At 38.0% G+C, this 22,180-nt stretch overlaps 1 protein-coding gene across 2 annotated transcripts in view; it reads right to left on the bottom strand.

The window, feature by feature from the left end:
* Positions 1 to 21,659, bottom strand: part of etv6 (ETS variant transcription factor 6) — a 65,546-nt gene extending 43,887 nt beyond the window's left edge. The window contains exons 1-2 of one of the 2 annotated variants that reach the window (XM_088348017.1): positions 21,361 to 21,659; positions 14,803 to 14,935 (exon numbers count right to left, since the gene is read on the bottom strand). In XM_088348017.1, the coding sequence (XP_088204143.1) occupies positions 14,803 to 14,935; positions 21,361 to 21,390 (163 nt within the window). In that variant the 5' untranslated portion in view covers positions 21,391 to 21,659. The remainder of the gene's footprint in view (positions 1 to 14,802; positions 14,936 to 21,360) is intronic. The other variant, XM_088348018.1, reaches the window with a different exon arrangement.
* Positions 21,660 to 22,180: the final 521 nt, after the last annotated feature.

Here is a 22,180-nt window from a genome sequence, read left to right as displayed (position 1 = left end):
GTCCAAACACCCAAACAAGTTAAGTACCTCGGCACCCAAGTTGGTTATGCTTTCGTCCCTCCAGATCATCATACAAGTGCCCTGCCCATCCCTTAGAACACATCTAAACACCCCACTATCCTTTTACAAGACATCCCCACTCATTCCTATCATGAACAAGAGCTCTAGCTTCCACTATATTGAGACCTCTTTTCTGCAGTGCACTCATAACACCATCCATCCATGTCAATTGCGGCCTTCCTCTTGGTCTCCTTCCATTTATTTCTGCTCTGTAGATCCTCTTCAACATTTGCTCCTCATCCATCCTCGACATGTGTCCAAACCAACAGAGTACTCTCATTACCACACGCTTGCTCAGTTTCACTACTATTCCAGTTCTGTCTCTCACAATTTCATTTCTCAATCTATCCAATCTTGTCACCCCTAACATACTCCTCCAATACTTCATCTCAAAAAGATTGAATTTCCTTATCAAATCTGCATTCAGGCTTCAAGTCTCTGCTCCATACAACACAGTCGGCACAATCACACCCTCATACGGTCCCCTCTTAACATCCATACACATACTCTTGTAGCTAATAACTCTACCCAGAGCACCCAAAACCTTGCTTCCTTGATTTACTATGTGAAATACCTCGCACTCCATTCCAACAATTGCAGCCACATAACAACCCAAGTACCTGTCCTGCTGCCTGGGAGCGGCCCCCTTCCAGCAGTAAGTGGAAGATGCTTTGTATGATGGACAACACACACCACAAAACAGTCAGTTGTCACCATAATCACCAATAAGAATTATTATTAATGTTATTATAATCGATATTCATATTATTTAACATGCTAAACATATATAGAGACAGCAATGGTGATGATAATGACGGTAAAATTACTGATGATTATGATGATAAGTGACATCAACAGAAGATAAAAGATTGAACAGGGGTGGGCACAAATAAGCATGTCTTCCACCCACTCCCCTCTTCTGCTATTTTTTGTTACATTCTATTATCCAATTTTTTTTGGTTCTATTTTTATAGAGCTGAGTATAAAATAAGAAGAAATATGTATATATGTGTAACCGCGTTGTACGTGTCCCACCAAAGATCCACATTCACGCTGGACTGGATGATGAGGTGTTGTGACTCATCATTGCAGGACATTTACCAAAAACTATACACATATTTTAGCAGGAATTTCAATAAAATAAAAGTTATTATTACACCCGTTACATATGTTTTTATTATTATTATTATTAATATTTCACTATTGCTTGGAATATGAACCTATGTAAATATGTATATTTGTGAGATGTTTGTTGTATGTAAATACACAGAGGAGCAAGTTGTGAGACATGATTATTAAGGAAGTCGATGGGGTAAATAAGCAAATGCTTCTTATTCCTTTTCGGACATTTTACATTAATATTGTTTAATTCTTTTGTTGTCGTTTTTCTCATGTTCTAAACAATGTTTAATTAATTCAAATAGTAATATTGTTAATTGCAACAAATAAAATTAATGCTTTTGTGTGCAAAAAAAAAAAACACACTCTAAAATCCCCTTTGTGTCCGTTTTCGTCTATCCGCTGAGTAAGAAGCGTGGGAGAAAAAATCTATATAAAAATAAGCAACACACTCAGGCAGTAAGCAATACAGCTTGAGATTCCTTTTAGCACGGAGAAGGTTAATGGTGACAACCAGCAAACTGACTAAGTCAGCGTAGGAAATAGGGACATTGATTGATGAAAGAAAAATAATAGAGAGGCCTCAAAGATTTACAATGGCGAGGGAAAGTCAAACAGACGAGGGAACAGATACTAGAGGAGAGTGGGCCAACGGTTCAGAGCAAGGACATCACATCTATTCTGGGAAGCAACAAGTAGAAATATATTAAAGCAGGAGGTGGGCTCGAATATGACACTGTTTTATGTTAAAGTTTCCATGTTGCTTTAACTCAGAGTTAATGTAGCTTTAACCTTGATGTAGTTATGAATCGGTGTCAATTTTTACCCGGGGTCTATTTCAGTCCTGACCAGTGTTGGGAATAAATAATTCTAACTAAGTAAATAAATCTAAATGAGGACAAGCGCAATCTGTTCAGTAACAGGATAATCAAACCACTTATTTTTTCCACCATTACATCACCATTACCGTTACTGACAGTCAAAAGCAGTGCGTTACTTTGGCTGCAAAAGGCTGACGAAAGCGTGCCCCCGCAAACCTGACAGTGTTCAGCCGCGTGGTTCTCTAATCTCCAAGTGGTTTACTTTTGGATTTTTGGATCATGTCACCCTTCAAAATAGTGAATACCATATAGTTAGATAGCGATTACGAATAAAGTATTTACTAGTTTGGCGAAAGAAAGGGCGAATGACGACTGAGTTTTGACAGCACCTGACTCGGCTCACCACAAATCAACAGCCAATTCCCTCTGAGACGACTTTTTTCTCTTAAGATTTATCAATATGCCTTGTTTTAGAATTCTGTGTTGTTGACTGTTAATTCGTTGAGCACAAAAGTGTCAACCTTTTACTTACCTTGGGGGCACAAGTCGCCCCATTTGACAAGTGCTATTTAAATTATTGTAGCTCCTTGATAGTGGGGCGAAAAAAAAACAATTCAATAACTACTCTGAAAGAAAAGAAGGCGGGCTTTGGATAAAAACCTTAATTTCAATAATATTATATCAAAGTAGTATGGCACAGCTTGGCAGAAACTTCCCTCAATGGATAATCTTTCCAGCATTGGTAGTGGAGGGTTGGGTGAAGGAACACGTTTGTCTGGAGCAGATTGATCTCAACCAGGGTAAGTAAAACATTTTTTGTTATCTGTCCAGAATTAGAAAAATAACAAAAATAATGAAATCCTTTGAACAATAATTTATTAGTTTTGATTGTCAAAGGGAGTGAATTGGTGGGTCATGTATATGTTATTATTCTACTCTACTTTTTTAGTTTTTATCCAACTATATTTTTGTAATTTATTGTGCATTATTATTATTGTTATTATTTCAGTGTACCTACCTTTCAATTAATTACCCTCCTTCAAGACATGCCTATATTTTAGGAATGATACTGCTGAACACTATTCTCCCAATGTACTGGAGAAAATTCAGGGTCAGAGTCAGAGCCAGAGATCCAGTGAAATATTAGGACACTGAGTGAGCAAGACTCAAAAACCTTTTTATATATATGTATAACAGTTTATATTTCCAGTTTTTGTTATCGTACAATGTGTTCACGTTCAGTTCCAGTCTCCATTTCATTATAACCCTGAAAATCCCAAGTCTGTTTTATCTAATTTTTCATTTTAAACAGTTATTTCAATATTGACCATAACTATGTGTTAAAAAAATGCAAGTTTGGTTTGTTCTGAAAAAAGTGGCAAAAGTAGTCATTCAACACTCTCATAAAAGTTCTGACTCTTATAACAAATAACAAAAAACTGCAAGCGGTGTGTAGGATACTTGGTCAATGAAGGGTTAAAATAGTTTAGTATTCCATATTTTTTGTAGATTTAGAAATATTTTAGATATGTTTCCTATGTGAACCTCCTGTGTGGAGTTTGCATGTTCTCCACGTACTTGCGTCCTCCCACATTCCAAAAACTGTCAGGTTAATTGGCCGGTCCAAATTGTCCCTAGGTGTGAATGAGTGAGTGAGTTGTCTGTCTATGTACCCTGTGACTGGCTGGCAACCAGTTCAGGGTGTCCCCTGCCCACTGCCCAAAGATAGCTGGGATGGGCTCCAGCCCCCCCCGTGACCCTACTGAGGATAAGATTCAGATTCAGATTCAGATCTACTTTATTGTCATTCTAGTACACGTGTATACAGAACGAAATGTCGATACATCTGACCCGCACAGTTTCCTCGAATGTACAGATATAAGTAAAAGTTGTATTGTATTATGGCTACGTATAGTATTTTACCATACCATAGTGCCGATAGTGCAAGAGGAGTAGCTAACCAGATGTGCAAAATGGGCAGCGGTGCAGATTATGAATGAATAAATAAATGAATGTCTTCACTGATATTAATAACAGACAGTGTTTCACACGTTACTTTAAAGAGGTAATTATTTTTAGTTACTCGTTGGTTGGTTGGAGCCCATAACCACTAGGGTCGTAGAGGCAACATTGCCAGTGGTGTGTATTGGTCAAGTACAGCCTAGTGGTGCCCATCTCTCTCTAGTGTGAGCCCCCCCATTTGACAAGTGCTATCTAAATTACTGTAGTGTCAATGTGTTGTTATCAAAATGTAAAGTTTCTTCTTTTTTTCTTCATCTCTCTTTTTCCTTTTGTTATTGTTTTTTTCCTTTTGTTTCATTTTTTCCATTTTTTGTTCTTTTTTTCCGAATCTATCTATTTATTCTTTTTTTTTTTTATTGCTGACATGGCTGTCTGTTATTCTGTGTACAGCAACTTTGGGTGTTCTGAAAGGCACATCAAAATTAAATGTACCGTACAATTTGGACTATAAGGCGCACCCAGCACATTTTTAAAGTAAAAAACATTTTATTTTGTACCTACATAAACCGCACAATAGCATAAACAGCATGTGCCCACATTGAAACATGAGATATTTACAGAGAAAGAAAGTACACAGAAAGAGTTAATATACGATACTTTAACCCCTTAACTATCCTCCAGCCCGCTGGTGGGCCACCAGACTTTTGATAAACAAATACGTGTCTGTACAATGTCACCAGTCACTGAAATACGTCGTGCCACACAAACACAAAGTTTTTAGGGGCTGTAAACTGGTCATCTCAAAATAGCCACTTTTGAAAATGCCTAGACCTACCATTAGAAAAATGTATGAAATACAATGTTTAGTTTTTCGGATTGAGATCAAATTTGACAGGTAACTAGGTAAGGCTTCAAGATATCGTCTTCTCTGTTTTCCAGCTAAGATGTTCATGCTAAACTCTTTTGTAGGTGTTTGAATGCAAACAAAAAAGTTGAGTATTCAGTCGAGAATTAAAACTCATTTTTGTGATTTCCAACTCAGATTACTCATGGTTAGTAGCACTTGCGGTGATTATTTCAGTAGGGGACAAAACCTCAGCCTGTTACCTTTCAAAAGAGACCAAAACAGTCTATATTCTCCAAACACTTCAAGAACAGCATTCTTTGGGCATGTCTTGGATGGGATTTTAGGCAAATTTTACAGGAACAGGTTTAATGTTCTGGACCCAATTCAGCCTAAAGTTAAAACTTTGACCCTGCTTAAGCTTCAGGTGTGTGGTTTCAACACTGAGTTAAAGCATTCATGCTGCTTAAACTGAAAGTAGTGGCCCCAATTCTGCCTTAATTCTGAATTAAAGCTTTAATGCTCCCTATGATGGATGTTTGTGGTTTCAATGTTGCTTTAACAGTTGAGTTAAAGCATTAATGCTTCTTAAGCTAAAAAATAGTGACCACAGTTCTGCTATACCACTGAATTAAAGCTTTAATGCTGCTTAAGATGGATGTTTATAGCTTCCATGCTGCTTTAACAGTTGTTTTAAAGCTTTTATGCTGCCTAAGCTGAAGTTTGTGGCTGCAACACTACTTTCAATGCTTTAATGTTAATACACTTAAAGATAGTGACCCCCAATGCTGATTCAACTCGGAGTCAAAACTTTTAACGCTGCTTTAGCCAAGAGTTCAAGTTGCTTTAACACTCTATTACCATTTTAACTAAGACAAAGTTTTAACACTTAAGCATAAAGTGAAAGCCTATATCATGGATGCCCAAACTTTTCATATTGCAGGCCACTTTTTATATGAGTAAGGGGAAAATGTGTGAGGGCCGACTATTCAGCCTGGCATTCTTTGAACAGTCTTAAATAAATTCACCCTCCGTGAAACGTTTGCAGTGCCTGGCGATAAGCGTCGCGACCTGGAAGCTCGCCTTTTTAGCATGTTTGTTTGACTCTCTAAATCTCGTGAAAATCGCTGCTGTGCTGTTAATACAGCTTCTGGTTGATTTACATTTTTCACAGCGTTTGTTTAGATTTAGTTCTTTGTGATCAGCATGTTTTGTCTGCCATTACCTCTTGATATCATATTCTTTGAAAACAGCCCAAGTCAAATCAAGTCACAAGAAGTCTTAAAGGGCTGAACAGACTAGAGACTATTATTACACCATCCCACGATCCAAAACCCACATGAAGGCAAGGGAAAACTTCAGCAAGAGGAAATTAAGAAACCTTGAGCAGCAGCCCTCACAGTCAACTTTTCCTTTTTTATTTACAGTTGCCATGTCAGAAATGGGGTGGGCTAAAATTCTCACAGAAAGCCAATGTGGGTAAAGGGCTGTGGCAATCATCTAGTCAAGCGGTGATTTCTTTTTTTTGATGTATACATTTATTTTTTACTGCGGTTAGCATTACTGGCGGGGCACATAATAATTTTATGACGGAGGTTGCGGTCCAGTTAAAATTCTATCATGCACCGTATAATGCTCTCGGGCTGCACTTTGGACATGCCTGGCTTACTTAAAGCTGCTTTTACAGAGAGATAAAGGTTTGATGGTAAATGAAGCTAAAATATTCACATAAAATGTATTCAATATACGCACACTGTATATATATATATATATATATATATGTCCTTGCATGGAAAAAAATAATCAGAGTCACTAATAAAAGATCTATGGATTTCTTTTGAAAATAGGACGTGTCATAAAAACAAACTTGCACTCAAAATGAAAACAAACACGGCTCTATCAGCCAAGTCGGGACTTTGCTCCAAAGGCCAAACTTTCGGTAAATGTTTGGCTTTCACTTCTAAGCAAAAGTGGGTGGAAATCAGCGGAAAAAAATATCCGAAAGCCCAGTGAAAGATGAAGGAAACCAGCGCCATAGACTCGACAACCTGATTCTGAGAATTTTTATTTTATTTTTTTATGAATAAAAAAAACATTTGCTGTTTATAATTGAATAGATGCTAATTGATAAAACCTATGGAACCAAATCATGTTTGATTATTTTGCCAATTAATCAAGAATTTGATCACTTAAACTTGTTTTCATTGATATATTTGACCCCCAAAACATTTTAAGAATACAATATAACCAAGAGTGGTGGTGGTGGGATATTATATTAAGAATAATTTAGACCTGAAACAGGACGTAACTTTTTTTTTTTTCATAAGATAGATCTCTATAGCAGATTCCGTAAAGGATGATACTATCATTTAGAAAAGAGTCACCAATTCTACAGTAAAAAGAAAAAATATACAATTTAAACAAAATGGATGGATAATTAATTTAAAATAAATGTGTTTTATAATAGATAATTATAATGAAATAGATGAATTTACATTTGAAAATATTTCAAATAAAGATATTTTAAACATGACATTTTAAAATAATTTAAATAAAGACACACAAAAATATATTTTAATATACTTTTAAATAAAGTAGAGAAATATTTTACAATAAATACACTTTAAAATGGATAAATATTTCATTTTGAAGGGGTGTCGCTACTTCGTGGTTCCATGTTCGCGGTTTCAGAGCTTCGCAGGTCTAAAAAAAAATAATAATAAAATAAAATAATAATTTTAAAAAATATATATTTTTTTGTAAGCATTTTTGAAGGGGCGTCGCTACTTCGTGGTTCCACGTTCGCAGGTCTAAAAAAATAATAATAGAATAAAATAATTTAAAAAAAAAAAAATATATATATATATATATATATATATATTTTTAAGCATTTTTGAAGGGGCGTCGCTACTTCAGATTTTCACTTTTCGCGGGTAGTTTTGGTCCCCGTTAACCGCGATAACCGAGGTCCCACTGTGTATATATATATATATATATATATATATATATATACATATATCTGGCCGTTTTCATAGAATATAATATCAAAAGGCACTGCTAGACGAAAACATATACATACGTGTCCAAACGACTATATAAATCCCAATTTGTGTGCTTGTATAAGACAAATAGGCTGCAAAACGGCTGAACCAATTTTCAGGAAACTTGACGCATTTGTACTTTAGGCTTTAGCGAATGTCTTCAGCAGAGTTTCGAGTCAAGGCACCTCCAATAAATACTACACAATTGATAAACATTTGTGGGCTACTTCTATGGGGTTTCTAACACCATCTGGCAGACAAATTCCACTCTAGGCAGCCAAAAACAATCTTTATTCTGCTTGAATATTGTTATGATAAATACATTTAGACTGGCTGTGTAAATTTAATTTTGCAAAGATCAGGATGTGTAAGTTGTCGAGTGAGGGCGTTCATTAGGACAGGCCCAAAGTACGGTCCAGGGGCCAGTTATGGCTGTCAAATTTTTCCTGGCCCGCAGCCTCAGTCATAAAATTAATAATATGTGGCCCGCCACAGTAATGTTGATTGCAGTATAGAATAAGAATGTTACCATTTGACCCGATGATGGCCACCTTGCCCTTAACTTTCTGTGAGAATTTTAGCCCACCCCTTTTCCAACATTGCGAATGTAATTAAAAAAGGGAGTTAACTGTGACGGCTGAGACTTCCAGGACAAGGACCTTGTTAACCTGACTGCCCATTTTGCACATCCGGTTAGCTACTCCTCTTGCACTATCGGCACTATGGTAAAATACTATACGTAGCCATAATACAATACAACTTTTACTTATATCTGTACATTCAAGGAAACTGTGCGTGTCAGATGTATCGACATTTCGTTCTGTATACACGTGTACTAGAATGACAATAAAGTAGATCTGAATCTGAATCTGAAGTGAAAATATGGAATATTGTTTCACCAAAAGAACAGAACAACTGTGTACGCTTGATTTGCCAAGAGACTGGCCGTTTTCATAGAATATAATATCAAAAGGCACTGCTAGACGAAACATGCTGACTACGACAAGCCAACTGAAAATAAACGCTGTGAAAAGGTGAAGCAACTAGAAGCTCTTTAAAAGGCATAGGAGCACTTTTACACGAGACCCTGCGAATCATATGAAAACGCGACAAAGGCAAACTACTAGGAGCCGACGCCGATTGCCAAGCACTGCAAACTTTTCACAGATGGTAAATTTATTGAAGACTGTTCGAAGAATACCAGGCTGAGTAGACGGCTTTCACACATTTTGAGCTTACCATATCTGGCCCGCGTTCTGAACAGATTGGACACCCCTGAATTAGGTTGTTGTCAGTAACCCCAGCCACCACTCCTTATGCCCTCCCCTCTCATGCAGAGTGTGTGTGGAGAGCAGGAAGAGAGGAGTGTTGCATTCAGTTCGCTCTCTCGCATGCGAGAACAGTTTCCCTTTCTAAGTAGGGGAGACAAGCAGCCCAGTTAAAACGTGCATACGCACACACACACACACACACACACACACACACACACACACTTATTCAGGAAGCGCTGTCTGCCCGCTCAGGAAATTCCTGAGGACAAGGCCCGCTTCCAGGGGCAGGAAATTTTCCCCCCGAGAAAAACACAAACAAAAAATGGCACCGAAAAGTACCACGAAAAGGACATTTAGCGCCTTATTATGTAGTATCGTGTAATAACTCATTACTTACGCACTGTATACGTTCAACCACTCACTTCTGTGCATCAAGTATGCATGCTTGCAAAGGCAGCATGCTGTGGTGATGCCAATGGACATTGAGTCAGCCTTAAATCTGGAAGCTTTTACTTCCATATACAGTGCTACCTCTTCTTACAAATATCTCTACATAAAAAAAGTTTCAAATTACAAAGTACCTTCAACGGGAAAATGTTGCCTCTAGTTATAAAGGCGTTTTACGATAATAAGTCAACCAAACATTACAGTATGCTCTGCCATTCCCCACTCCTAGTGTTCAACCTGGCAAACAGTTAAAAAAATTACAATTTATATATAATGTTTTAATATGAATTTATTTTGAAAATTGAGACCATTTAAATTTTAAGCTTTTAAATACCTACAGCCTTTAAGAGGCCTGAAATTAAAGGAATGGTAAATAGGCATGGAATAAATGCAATATAAAGGAAAAATATTTTTTTAACTGACTTTGTTTAGAAAGGGTATCGCTATATGGCAGGGGTGGCTAACCCGGTCCTGGAGAGCCGCACTTCCTGCATCAACACATTTGTTTATAGTCGAGTTGGTGTGAGAGAGAGAGAGAGAGAGAGAGAGAGAAAGAGAAAGAGAGAGATAGATCTTACTTTTTTCTTACGATTGTTTCATGTTTGTGATCTTAGTTTTTTTTCTACAGAAAAAAAAGTCTGAGTGAGGGCTTGCCCAAGACTGGTGATTCCATACTTTTTGTTAGGGGCTGTACATTTGCCCCAATTCCTTGCCAGGCTTATTAGCAATGCTTTCCATGAAAAAAGGAAATGTATTAGCGTATTTAAAGCTTATTTGTAATAATAAATCACACTGTTACAACTGTCTACTCACTACCAGTGTAACACTGCATCTCTCTGAGAGACTGTCACATACTTTTGGAGCAACCATTAACGCCTACTTGTATAAAACAGATTAAGGTACCATTAATATGAGTTTAAGATGACAAGCACAAAAGATCATAAAATGGGGAGGGAGGAAGCAAAATGTATTACAACTGTACCCGGTCTCCGCTACCGCTTCTCCCTCCGCATGTGATGCACTTCCTCCCCAGGAAATGGAGAAGGACGGATTTCTGCCCACAGTGCAATTTCCTCCCACATTCTTATTTTCCTTCCTTTTTTTTTTTCAAGCACCCTTCCGCCCCCCCTTCTCTGGTCTCTCTTCTCTGTTTGAACAGGGTGGACGTCTCATTTCCTGCTGGGTCGGCGTAATGAATAGCCGCTCAAAAGTTCCGTCCGCAAAAGTGGAAGTGACCCGGTCGCCTTCACTTTACAGGAAAAGGTAGCAAAAAGCCGCCACTTCCTTTTTCTTTAACAAAGCATGAAGAGTTTCCTGTAAATGTTATCTAACGGCCCGAGAAATGAATTGACAACTCAAATTTTCATTAAAAAAAATAAAAATAAAATAATATAATACAAGTCATTTTATTCTGCAGTCTCTTGCCGTGTTAATCCCTTGTCCTGTAAAATTTGCCTAAAATCGCAGTCCAAGACATACACATTATAGACTGAATGCTGTTCTTGAACAGTTTAGAGACTATGGACGGTTTTGTTCTCTTTTGAAAGGTAAGACTCTGAAGTTTTATCCCAAACTGAAGTAATCATGGCAAGTAATACTAACATTGAGTCATCTGAGTTGGAACACACAGAAATAGAAGGTTTTTATTCTTGCCTGAATTTCATTTTGCAATAAAATGCCTGCAGGTGAGTGAAGCATGGGCATCTCAGCTGGAAAACAGGGGAATAGCTTGAGGCCTTACTTGGTACTTTCTACAATTTGACCACTATCTGAAAAACTAAACATTGTATTTTACACATTTTTCGAATGGAAGGTTTCTGAGTTTACAAAAGTGGCCATTTGGAGACGACCACTTTACTACACTAAAACGTTTGCAAATTTGTACTTTAGATTAGTACATTTTTTAGACATTTTGAAAGAGTTGTAAATGTTTGGTTTTTCTTTTCAGAAGCAAATCAATGATGGTGCACACATGTACATAACAATGGTGCGTAAAAATGAATCACAACTGGTGAAAAAAGAAAATAAAGAAGTCAGAACAAAAATAATACTTCAAATGAGCAAAAATGACCTTACAGTAGAAACTTTTTTTCCTCTAGCTACTAAATTGTTTTCTGGTATTGGTAAAAAAAATGATGTGCAAAAGGGAAAAAAAGAAAGAAAAAAAAATACAGGTTTCGAGGGTACCCTTTCAGAAAGATAGCAGCCAACGTCAGCTCCCTCGGGGTGAAGGATTATCTCATGTTAAATAATTGCTAATTTATCCACCGACAACTATTTATAAAAAAATAAAAAACGCATAGTTATTTCATATATGCTTATTTAAATGGATATTGTTTTGATTTTTCAAAATAGGTTTTTCTTTTGCCACCAAGAGGCGCTGAAATAGGTCAAAATTTTTAAAAAAGTGTGACTGGCAGTCTAAAAGGGCGACTATAAGTCTGTCAGCCCAAGGATGCCAAAAAAGCAACCATCTAATAATGACAATAACTTTCCAACCATACGTGCTAGAATCATAAAACTTGATTTCCTATGTTGGAAATCTTCGGAATGTTTTATATTTGGTGGAGATTTGATTTAAGAAAAGTTTTTTTACGCAATGGGGTCTGGTCCCCATTAACCGTGATAAACGAGGAATTAAAACAGTGGCTATCAACTGGTCTGACTTGAGGGCCCAACATCCCAGCCTAATTATAAGCTGTGACCCAAATCAAGTAAAAATATCAAGTTATTCAATTTAACGGCTGAAATTATTGTGCAGTTTAAAGCAGAGATAGTACTCACATATCAGCCTACATTGCACATAAGTGACCCCCTGAAACTTCTTTAAAAAAGGCCACATACTAAAAGAAGTTGGTACCCAAAATATTTTTTAAAAATGTACCTAAACAACGATAATTACTATAATGTGAACATAATAAAAAATATATACTGGTTAAAGACCTAGAAATATAACTTTTTTAAACCATTTATTGAACCTTCAAGCAGCTCTTTAAAGAAAGAAAATTGAAAAATATTTTTGCAATCATTTCAACTTGATTTTTGTTGTCGCAGGTTTTCACTTTTTCTTCATCCTAATCGCTAATTTATCAGGAAAACAAAAACAAAATCACAATAAAATGAGATGTGGTCACTCTCAAACAAAATTGAGATGCGCCGATTGAACTGCAAGAAGATATTGAGCAGGGTATTATCACCATCTACTGTGTAATTAACCCTCTCTTTTTCTTCTTCGCGTTATATTGAAAAATTTTTGGCAAAGTCCTGCGACCCACTGAAAAGGGGTCCACGACACACTTTAAGGTCCCTACCCACCAGTTGAGAAACACTTGATTATAGTAATAAAATAATGTAAAGGTTATTAAACAACCAGATGCCGTTTGTGTATAGTGGGGCAAATAAGTATTAAGTTAACCACCAATTGTTCAATTTATCCCACTTGAAAAGATTAGAGAGGCCTGTAATTGTCAACATAGGTAAACCCAAACCATAGGGGACATAATGTAGAGAACAAACAGAAAATCACATTGTTTGATTTTTAAAGAATGTATTTTCAAATTATAGTGTAAAATAAGTATTTGGTCACCCACAAAATTTCTGTCTGTCAAATGAGTCTAAAGGGGTTCCACTCGTTAACTGTATTGGTGGCAATTGTTTTAACCATATATCAGTATGAAAGACACCTTTCACAAACGTCAATCAGTCACACACCAAACTTACAATGGCCACATACTAAAAGAAGTGGCCAAGACTAAAGTTCTGTCGAAGAACACCAGAAACAAAATTGTAGACCTGCACCAGAATGAGAAAACTTAATCTGTAATAGGCAAAACGCATGATGTAAATAAATCAACTGTGGGAGCAATTATTAGAAAACAAGATATACAGGACCAGTGATAATCTCCCTCGATCTGGGGCTCCATTCAAGATCTCACCCCGTGGCATCAAAATAATAACAATAAAAGTGATTCAAAATCCCCAAACCACGTAGGGCCACCTAGTGATTGACCTAAGAGAGCTGGAATCGCAGAAACATAGGCAACTATCAGTAACACAGTACTTTTCCAGGGACTCAAATCCTGCACTGCCAGACATGTCCCCCTGCTGAAGCCAGCACACGACCAAGCCCGTCTGCGGTTCGCTAGAAAGCATTAGGATGATCCACATTATGATTATTTGTATAGCTATATCACAAAGAGTCCCCGCGACTCTAATAAGGATAAGTGGTACAGTTAATGAGATGAGATCACAAGGAGTCTCAAAAGGCTGCAAATAAAATAATAGTGGCAGGGAAAAACTCAAAACCTCAACAGAGGTCAATGAAGAAACCTTGAGAAGAGACTGAACATGAGGTAATCCCCCTTCCAGGATGACCAGGCTGCAACACATGTTGCCATAACAATTAATACACAGATATTGTGAATGGAAAATATATCCGCAAGAGGATTGAGAGAATGTGTTATGGTTGAATGAAACCAAAACTTTTTGGTAGAAACACAGGTTCTCGTGTTTGGAGGAGAAGGAATACCGTACCCACGGTGAAGCATGGGGGTGGAAACCTCAAGTTTGGGGGCTGCTTTTTTGCAAAGGGACCAGGACGCCTGAGCTGTGTAAAGGAAACAATTAATCGGGCCATGTATCAAGAGATTGAGTGAAAATCTCCTATCAAAAATATTGAAGATGAGATGTTGCTGGGTCTTTGAGCAGGACAATGATCCCAAAGACCCTGCCAGGGAAACAAAGGAGTGGCTTCGTGAGGAGAATTTCATGGTCCTGGAGTGGAGATCTCGACCCCATAAGAAAACTGTGGAGGGAGTTGAAAGTCCACGTTGCCCAACAACAGCCCCCAAACATCACTGATTTAGAGGAGATCTGCATGTAGAAGTGGGTCGAAATACCTGCAATAGTGGGTGAAAAGCTTGTGAAGAGTTAAAGAAAAAGTTTGGCCTCCGTTATTGCCAACTAACTTTACATGAGAAATTATTGAGATGAACTTTTGGTGTGACCAAATACTTATTTTCCACCATAATTTGCAAATACATTTTTAAAAAAATCAAACAGTGATTTTCTTTTTTTTCCTCCCACATTCTGTCTAATGGTTGAGGCTTACCTATGCTGACAATTGCAGGACCCACTAATATTTTCAAGAGGGGGAACTTGCACAATTAGTGGTCACAAAATAATTAAATTCGCGTTTTATCATCTGAACACTTTTTAAAGCATTCTGAAAGACTCACGCAGGTGAGCTGGCAGCCTGGAAGGCTTGTCCTCCAATCGGCTGGCTGGCCTGATGTTGGGGGCGGGGCCGTGGACTGGGGAGGAAGTAGAGTTTGGCAGCGGGTTGGCGGAAGGACTGAAGGAGTGTCTCTCCTGTTATGAATAGAATCACAAAAGCCAGGCTCACAAAACGGGCCAAACTCGCCAATGGTCTTCAACTCAGACACTCAAAATCAGGCCAAAATACACCTTGGGTTAACATTTTTTATTCCAACTCAAGGGGTTCTCCACTTAAAATGTGCAAGTTAACAATCCGTAACCATTTATGGTTCCTGTAAAATTCGCCTAAAATCCCAATCCAAGACGTACCCAAAGTAAATTGAATGCTGTTCTTAAACTATTTAGAGAATATGGACGGTTTTGGTCTCGTTTGAAAGGTAAGACTATGAAGTTTTATCCCAAACTGAAATAATCACTGCAAGTGATTAACATCGAGTCATCTCAAATGAAACACACAGAAATAGAGGGTTTTTATTTTCCCCTAAATTTCTTTTTTCCCAATCAAATGCCTGCAGAGGAGTGTAGCATAGGCATCTTAGTTGGAAAACAGACGAAACAATAACTTGGAGCCCTACTTAGTACCTTGTCAAATTTGATCTCTGAAAAACTAAACATTTTACACATTTTTCTAAGGGTAGGTCTCGGCGTTTGGAGACGACCAGATCCCAGCCCTAAAACCTCTGCATTATGTATTTTACTTTGGGCAATTTTTAGACATTATGAAACAGTTGTAAATGTTTGACTTTTCTTTTTACAAGTCTTGCACGTAAAAATTGATCATGGGTTGCATATGCACACATTTATTTTTGGCTTTGATTTTAATTCAGATTATAAAATTGCGTAAAATTACGTTGGGATTTTCATTGGCCAACCGAAGTGTTACCCACATTTGAATCGGTTACCATTAGCTAAAGATTCTTGAGGCTGAATTTGTCATTAAGTTTTTTTTTTTTTTTCAATACAAGCACTCATAGGTTGTCACAGGCTAAGGACCGTGAAAAAAAGTTTCAATTGGCCAAGAGTGGTGTCAATCAAAAGGTCAAAGAATAAAATGGAGCGAAAAAGACAACAATAATCATCAAACAAATCAGGAATGCTTTTTTTAATCTGTTGGCATAATCGTGTGTTTGAGTAAATATTTTACACGGATGGATTCACTGGACTGTTGTGAATGTAACCACACCATATTTGCGGGGTATAGAATAGAATAAAATGTACTTTTATTGTCATTCTTTGTAACAATGCACACTGAACGAAATGTCAATACACCTGACCCGTAGAGTTAAACTATAGCGAGCCAATGCAGCCGCAGCCAAACAGGGCACAGCCATTTTTAGTCATTAGGTGACCAAACCCCCAATTCCAACCCTTAATGCTGAGCGCCAAGCAGGGAGGCAATGAGTACCAATGTTGTAAGTCTTAGGTATGACTCGGCCAAAGCTTGAACGAGCGACCTCGCAGTCTCAGAGCGGGCGCCCTACCATCTAGGCAACCGAGCTGGTTATAGTGTCTTGAGTAGAAGTTCCCAGGGCTTTTAGGTGAGCTATCCTGTTTATATAAGTTCGGGTAGCTTGTTTCAGACTGATGTGATGGGTATTATTTTAAAATGGTCATCATATCTTAAATCCCGAGTTTAAGCTTTCCAATTTTATGTGTATTGACATATCTTTGGCCTCTTTTATAGCTAGCAAGCTTTTTTTTCTTTCTTTCTGTTTATTTAGTTGGGTTTTTACTCTTTTAGCTAGATGTCTAGCTTCCTTTTAGTTTTTTACTTGTTTACTTTTCTAGCTAACTTTCATGCTTCTTTTTGCTATTTGGAAAAGCATCTAGCTACGTTTCTATTTTAGAAATACATATCAAACTGGGTGCACTTTGCGCTAATTAATGACGAAAAGAATCCCGACGCTTGAAAAAGGTTGGAGACCCCTGCATTAAATGTTCACTGTCTTGCCCAAGGAAACTCCCATATTTTACTTAGAAGAGCAGAGAATCGAACCTCTTTGGTCCCAAGACTGCCCCATCTCCTTGGATATTGCCGTCTCTATTATAATTAATAACAATTTTTTTGAGAGAGTGGGCCATACCATATATTTCAAGACAAAATTCAGCAAAACCACCAAACCCGCTCTTTGGACCAAATTACATTTTTTTGTTTAGTTTGTGACATTAGATAATTTGATAGCATTTTTAAAAAAATAACAGTGCCACAGCCTGTGTCCCCAGTCAACAAATATGTGGCAAATTTGCTTTTTTAAAATGGTCTTGGGTCTTTCTTTTCATGAAATTGTGTCATTGTTCCACCCGAATCAGGACTACGGTGGCGCAAAAACTTGCAGCAGATTATAATGAAAATAATTGATTGTCAACACCTGGGCAGGGCTGGTGTTCCGGCTTTTGGAAAGTGACTCTGAACGTGACCCTGAAAGTGAAGAAAGTGAACTTTTTAATGGAGATTCAGCAAAGCTGTTTAGGTGAGAAAGAGAGGACGAGGATTTTGACATTTATGTTATGGATGACCGGTAAAAAATGTGAGTGCCAAACTGTTTTTCACAAGCTCTTTCCTAATGTTTTGTTTTATCCATGGGTTTTACTTTGTAATCAATACATAAATAAACCACGACGGAACTCATTTTTGCTTCCATTTTTGCACACTTTGATGGTTGTCTGTGTTGTTGTAACGCGGCTGCAAGCAGAAGGGGCCCCACACCCTATTGTGCGATGCGCCCCGTGTAGTGTAAAATACAGAAATAGAACCAGGTATGGAGACTGCACTTTTTAACACGGTGCGCCCTATGTTCATTAAAATACGGAAACTGGTCTCCTATCACGGTGACCAATTAATATTGGCAAATATTTGCTCATGGGAAATGTAAATTCTGAAGATGAGGATAATTTTGAAAAGGGTATCCAAGCGAAGTGAGAAATGTGAGGAAGAGGTTGAGTTAAGGGTGCAAGACAATGGGTGTGCTGAACAGATTGGTTAAATGTAGAGCTCTGGGAATGGGAGCAAAGTGAGGATTGTATGACGCTGTGGTGGTACCAACAATGCTGTGTGACTGAGTCGTGGGGTTTGAGGGTAAATGAGCATAGTAGGTTAAATGCCTTTCAAATGAGATGTTTGCATAGTATATGTAGAGGGACACGAGTGGACAGGTCATGGAATGAGGAAGTAAGGAGAATAACTGGTGTGGTGAAAGCGTGGGCTGAGAACGTTAATAAAATGTTCTGAGATGGTTTGGACATAATAAAATAATGGCTGAAGGCTTTTGGAATAAAAGAATATGTAGTGCAGAAATGGTGGGAAATAGAATGAGAGGAAGGTCTGGATGTAAGGTGACTGCATTTAGTGACTGCAAGAGTGTGTTCTAGGGATATATGTGAATGGCGAAGAATAGTTAAGAAGGACTGATATTGACACATAAAGGATGCAGAGGGAGTAAACCACTGTATGCGGTCAAGCCTCTCTGCTGATCAGTGGTTGCATGGCACAGCAACTCACCCCTTGTTGTGCTGTGGGCTTAATGTTCGGTGTCAGGTTGGCAAGAGAAAAGTGGAATGAATGTGAGTGTTCTATATGGCTTCGGTATAGGTATGTAAAAATTGGTTAAAAAATAATAATAATCACGAAAAACACGGGGCTCCAAAATTTCAGCCGTAAGCTGCGAGAAAACATTTCCTTTTCTGTGTGGAAAAAGACCAAACGTCAGCTTTATCCGGAGTGTCATTCTGTTTCTGAGCCAGAGCAGAGCAAGAACCCTTTTTTAAAAAAATAAAATAAAAGAGGAAATGAAGATCAGTTGTTCCTTCTTCCCTCAGCCTTCTGACCCCCCCCAACGTGCACCAACTGAATGCACCAGGAATTTCCTGTGGAAGCCATAAACCAATCGCTCAGGCTTCCATTTCCTCTTTCACACACATCGTTTGCCATAAAATTAAGAGAAAAGACCGTGCTAGGCTGTCAGACGGTTAGTCCAGTCCCTGCAATGACGTCATGCTCCCTAATGACTTGCCTTTACTCACAAAAGGCATGTGTTGTTCTTCACCATTTTGATTCCAATACGAGGATATGAGATTAGTGCAGATTGGTTATTAAAGCAGCACACATGACAGCATGAGTTTCTTAAATCATCTTAAAGAAAACAATCAGCTAAATCAGCGTTTTGAAGCGATTGGTCATTTTAAAATGCGACGGAAGAAGAAATGCAATTTCGAAGAAAAGCCACTAGAGAGCACTGTCATCACTATTTTTTAAGACTTGTTGAGAAACATGGCAACAAATTGACAATGACATCTGAGTGTGACTAATTATGACTTTCAATGATCACATTGGGACTAAAATTAATTATTTTATTCTTGAAATTTTCCCCTGCGGTCATCTGCAACAACTAAAAATGATATGCAACAAACATTCAAAAGTCGTGGTGTCAAAGTTTTGTTTTTCTTTTATTTATATATTTTATTCTTTTTATTTGCCACTTTATTTTATTTATTAGAGATTGATATCTTTTGAATTCTTATCTTATTAGATCTTATTATTTATTGCAACAGCAAAAAAAAGATTTTAGAGAACATTGAAATGCCTTAATGGCTAAACCTCTTTTTTTTTTGCCAGTTAGCACCTTTTGGGCTGCTCGCGGGTTGTTGTACAATTATTCCTTCCACCTGCAACACAAAGTCTAAGCATTCTCCACAACAATTTCGCTTATTTTACTCATAACCTCTTTAACTACTTATCACTTACGGAGTCTCACGAGACAGGATGCTTTTTCCTTCTCACTACCTTGTGCTATTACTCTGGATTTTACCTGGACAGTAACTTGTGAAGTTTTTGTTAAAACTAAAGGAAGCCTCCCAGTTCAGATTAAAACACTGATGATTAAGTGGATAAAAGACCTAGGCAATGTTAGAGTATTTGCATAAAATATTTTTAATTATTATTGCAAAATGTTCATGAGAACATGCCTATTCGTCTGGTTTTACACAAAATATTGTTGTTGGAAAGTAGGAAGAAGAATGATGACAATGGGAAATGGTCTGCATTTATATAGCAGGTTTTCACTGAAGACCTCCCAAAATGCTTTGCAAAGTAATTCAAGCTTACCCATCACATACTGATATTTTACTGATTAGAACCTTCCTCATTACAATACATCCCTCAAATTATTGAGCTTAGTTCGAGATCCAAAACATGGTAACGGGAAAGGATAACTACAACAAAAGGGGAATACATTTTTTTCCTACACAGTTCGTGTAAATTTATTTATGATGCCATCTCATTAGATGCACTGATGTTACACATAATAAGTACTAAGTGTACACTCTTTTATTTTATTCTAATGTTTTATGTTGATTTAAAGGTTTCTACTTCATAAATGTGGCCTATCACAAGTTATTTTCTGAGTAACCTAAGTGCTAAAGAGGGTTCACTGTATATAATTTCTCTAGCCAGCCAGATGATCTTTGATAACCTTGTGCCAAAATTAATAATGTTTCTGGATAAAAAAAAACTCAGAAACTGCATAAAATGTTGTGATATAAACAAATTGACTTGACTTGAAATTGGCCGGTCCAAATTGTCCCTAGGTGTGAATGAGCGAGCGAGTTGTCTGTCCCTGTGTGCACTGCGATTGGCTGGCAACCAGTTCAGGGTGTCCCCTGCCCACTGCTTGCTGGGATGGGCTCCAGCACCCCTGCGACCCTACTGAGGATAAGCGGTGCAGCTAATGAGATGAGAAATGATTGTAGTAATGATGCAAGATGTGATCATTAGTTTCTATGATTGATAGAAGAAGCGTCCAAAGTTATTTGGTGGACAAGTCTCTTATAAGCCTTTGGCTTTAACTTATCATCCTTTTTTTCTCTTCAGGCTATTTGTTCATTTGTTCGTTGCAACACGTAAAACACTTTGGCAACTGGCTTGCTAGGGTGCTGGAGCTCCTCATGTGACGTCACAATTTAGGTTGACGAATACAAGAAATGCAGTCTTCAAAATGAGTTATCGCGAAAAATAATTGGAACATAACGATTACATTTTTAAAGATTGGTACGTGGTTTTTGCATACATTTTCCATGTTAATGAATATGGGATTACCTTTAACTCCAGCAGCCTCCCAGTTAATAGAGATTGAAACTGGTCAAACAAAGTGTTTTTTTATTGAAAGAACAGTCTTGACGCTTGCTTATCAATGTAAAACAGCTACCAATACAAATATATCTGTACTTTAATTAATTGTTAATAACCCCAAAAACGAAGCTGCTCTACTTTTAACGTGTGTTTGCTTTCAATAACAAGCGAGCCCCTGCGCGTGGAACATTGACACAGGAGAGACAGTTCCGACTCCGGCAACACGTGGATTGGTTTCGTTTTGTTACCTTTAGTTTTCGGGGACAAAACTAAAGTGGTCGTGCTAAACACTGAGTCTACCCGTCACGATTTTAACGCGCGCGAGTGGAACAAATGAGTGGGCAAAACAAAACAAACGCACCCCAAGACCAACCACCAACGTGTGGCTAGTTACCTTGGTTGCAGCCGTTGGGGATTCAGACATGATCTCCCGTCAACTTCTTGTCTCCTCCTCCAATAAAAACAGTGATTATTTTCCTTTGTTTCTCCGAGCAGAGTAGCCGAGTTGTCGTCGGCAAACACTGCCGTCGATTTTTCCTCCTTGTGCCTCAACGCTCCATTTACTCTGCACGGAAAGAAGAGACAAACTTCTTTTGTCTCGTCCTGGTGTGTTTCCCTTTTTTGCGTATCGGCGGCGCGCACGCAAATAATCCCTTCCTGGAAGCGCGGCGTGCGCGCGCAGGCGCACTCAGGCGCTCATTGATCCAGACCTGTGTAAAACGGCGAAATGACGTCAATTCCCAGCACTGGGCCTTGCCTACTATTAAAGGGCCAGACATAAAATAATGTAAATTACCAATTTTTACAATCTCATACTGATCTCTTAAAGCAGGGGTGTCCAAAGAAAGCGGGCCTCATTTGGTAAACTGAAAATGTGTGAGGGCCTGGCGTTCTTTGAACAGTCTTTAAGAAATTCACCTAGAACACCTTCATAGCGGTTTACAGGGTCTCATGAAAAAGCGTTGCTGTGCCATTAAAACAGCTTCCAGTTGCTTCACCATTTCACAGCATTCGTTTCAAGTTAGCTTTTTGGAATCATGAATGGTCTGACAGTGCCTCTTGATATTATTTTCTTTGAAAACAGCCACAGTCTTTTGGCAAATTAGGCAGATGCAGTTGTATAGAATTTGGAGAAAAAAATATTCAAATTTCCTCTTGTCCTGGAAGCGACGGTCCTTACAGTCAACCTTCTTTCTTGAATTTACAGTCGCCAC

Source organism: Urocampus carinirostris, chromosome 11 (assembly GCF_059441175.1).
Source record: "Urocampus carinirostris isolate Australia breed hairy pipefish chromosome 11, RoL_Ucar_1.0, whole genome shotgun sequence".
In the NCBI taxonomy this organism is placed as follows: Eukaryota; Metazoa; Chordata; class Actinopteri; order Syngnathiformes; family Syngnathidae; genus Urocampus; species Urocampus carinirostris.
Note: the sequence above shows the minus strand (reverse complement) of the source record. Positions and strands in the feature narration are given on the sequence as shown.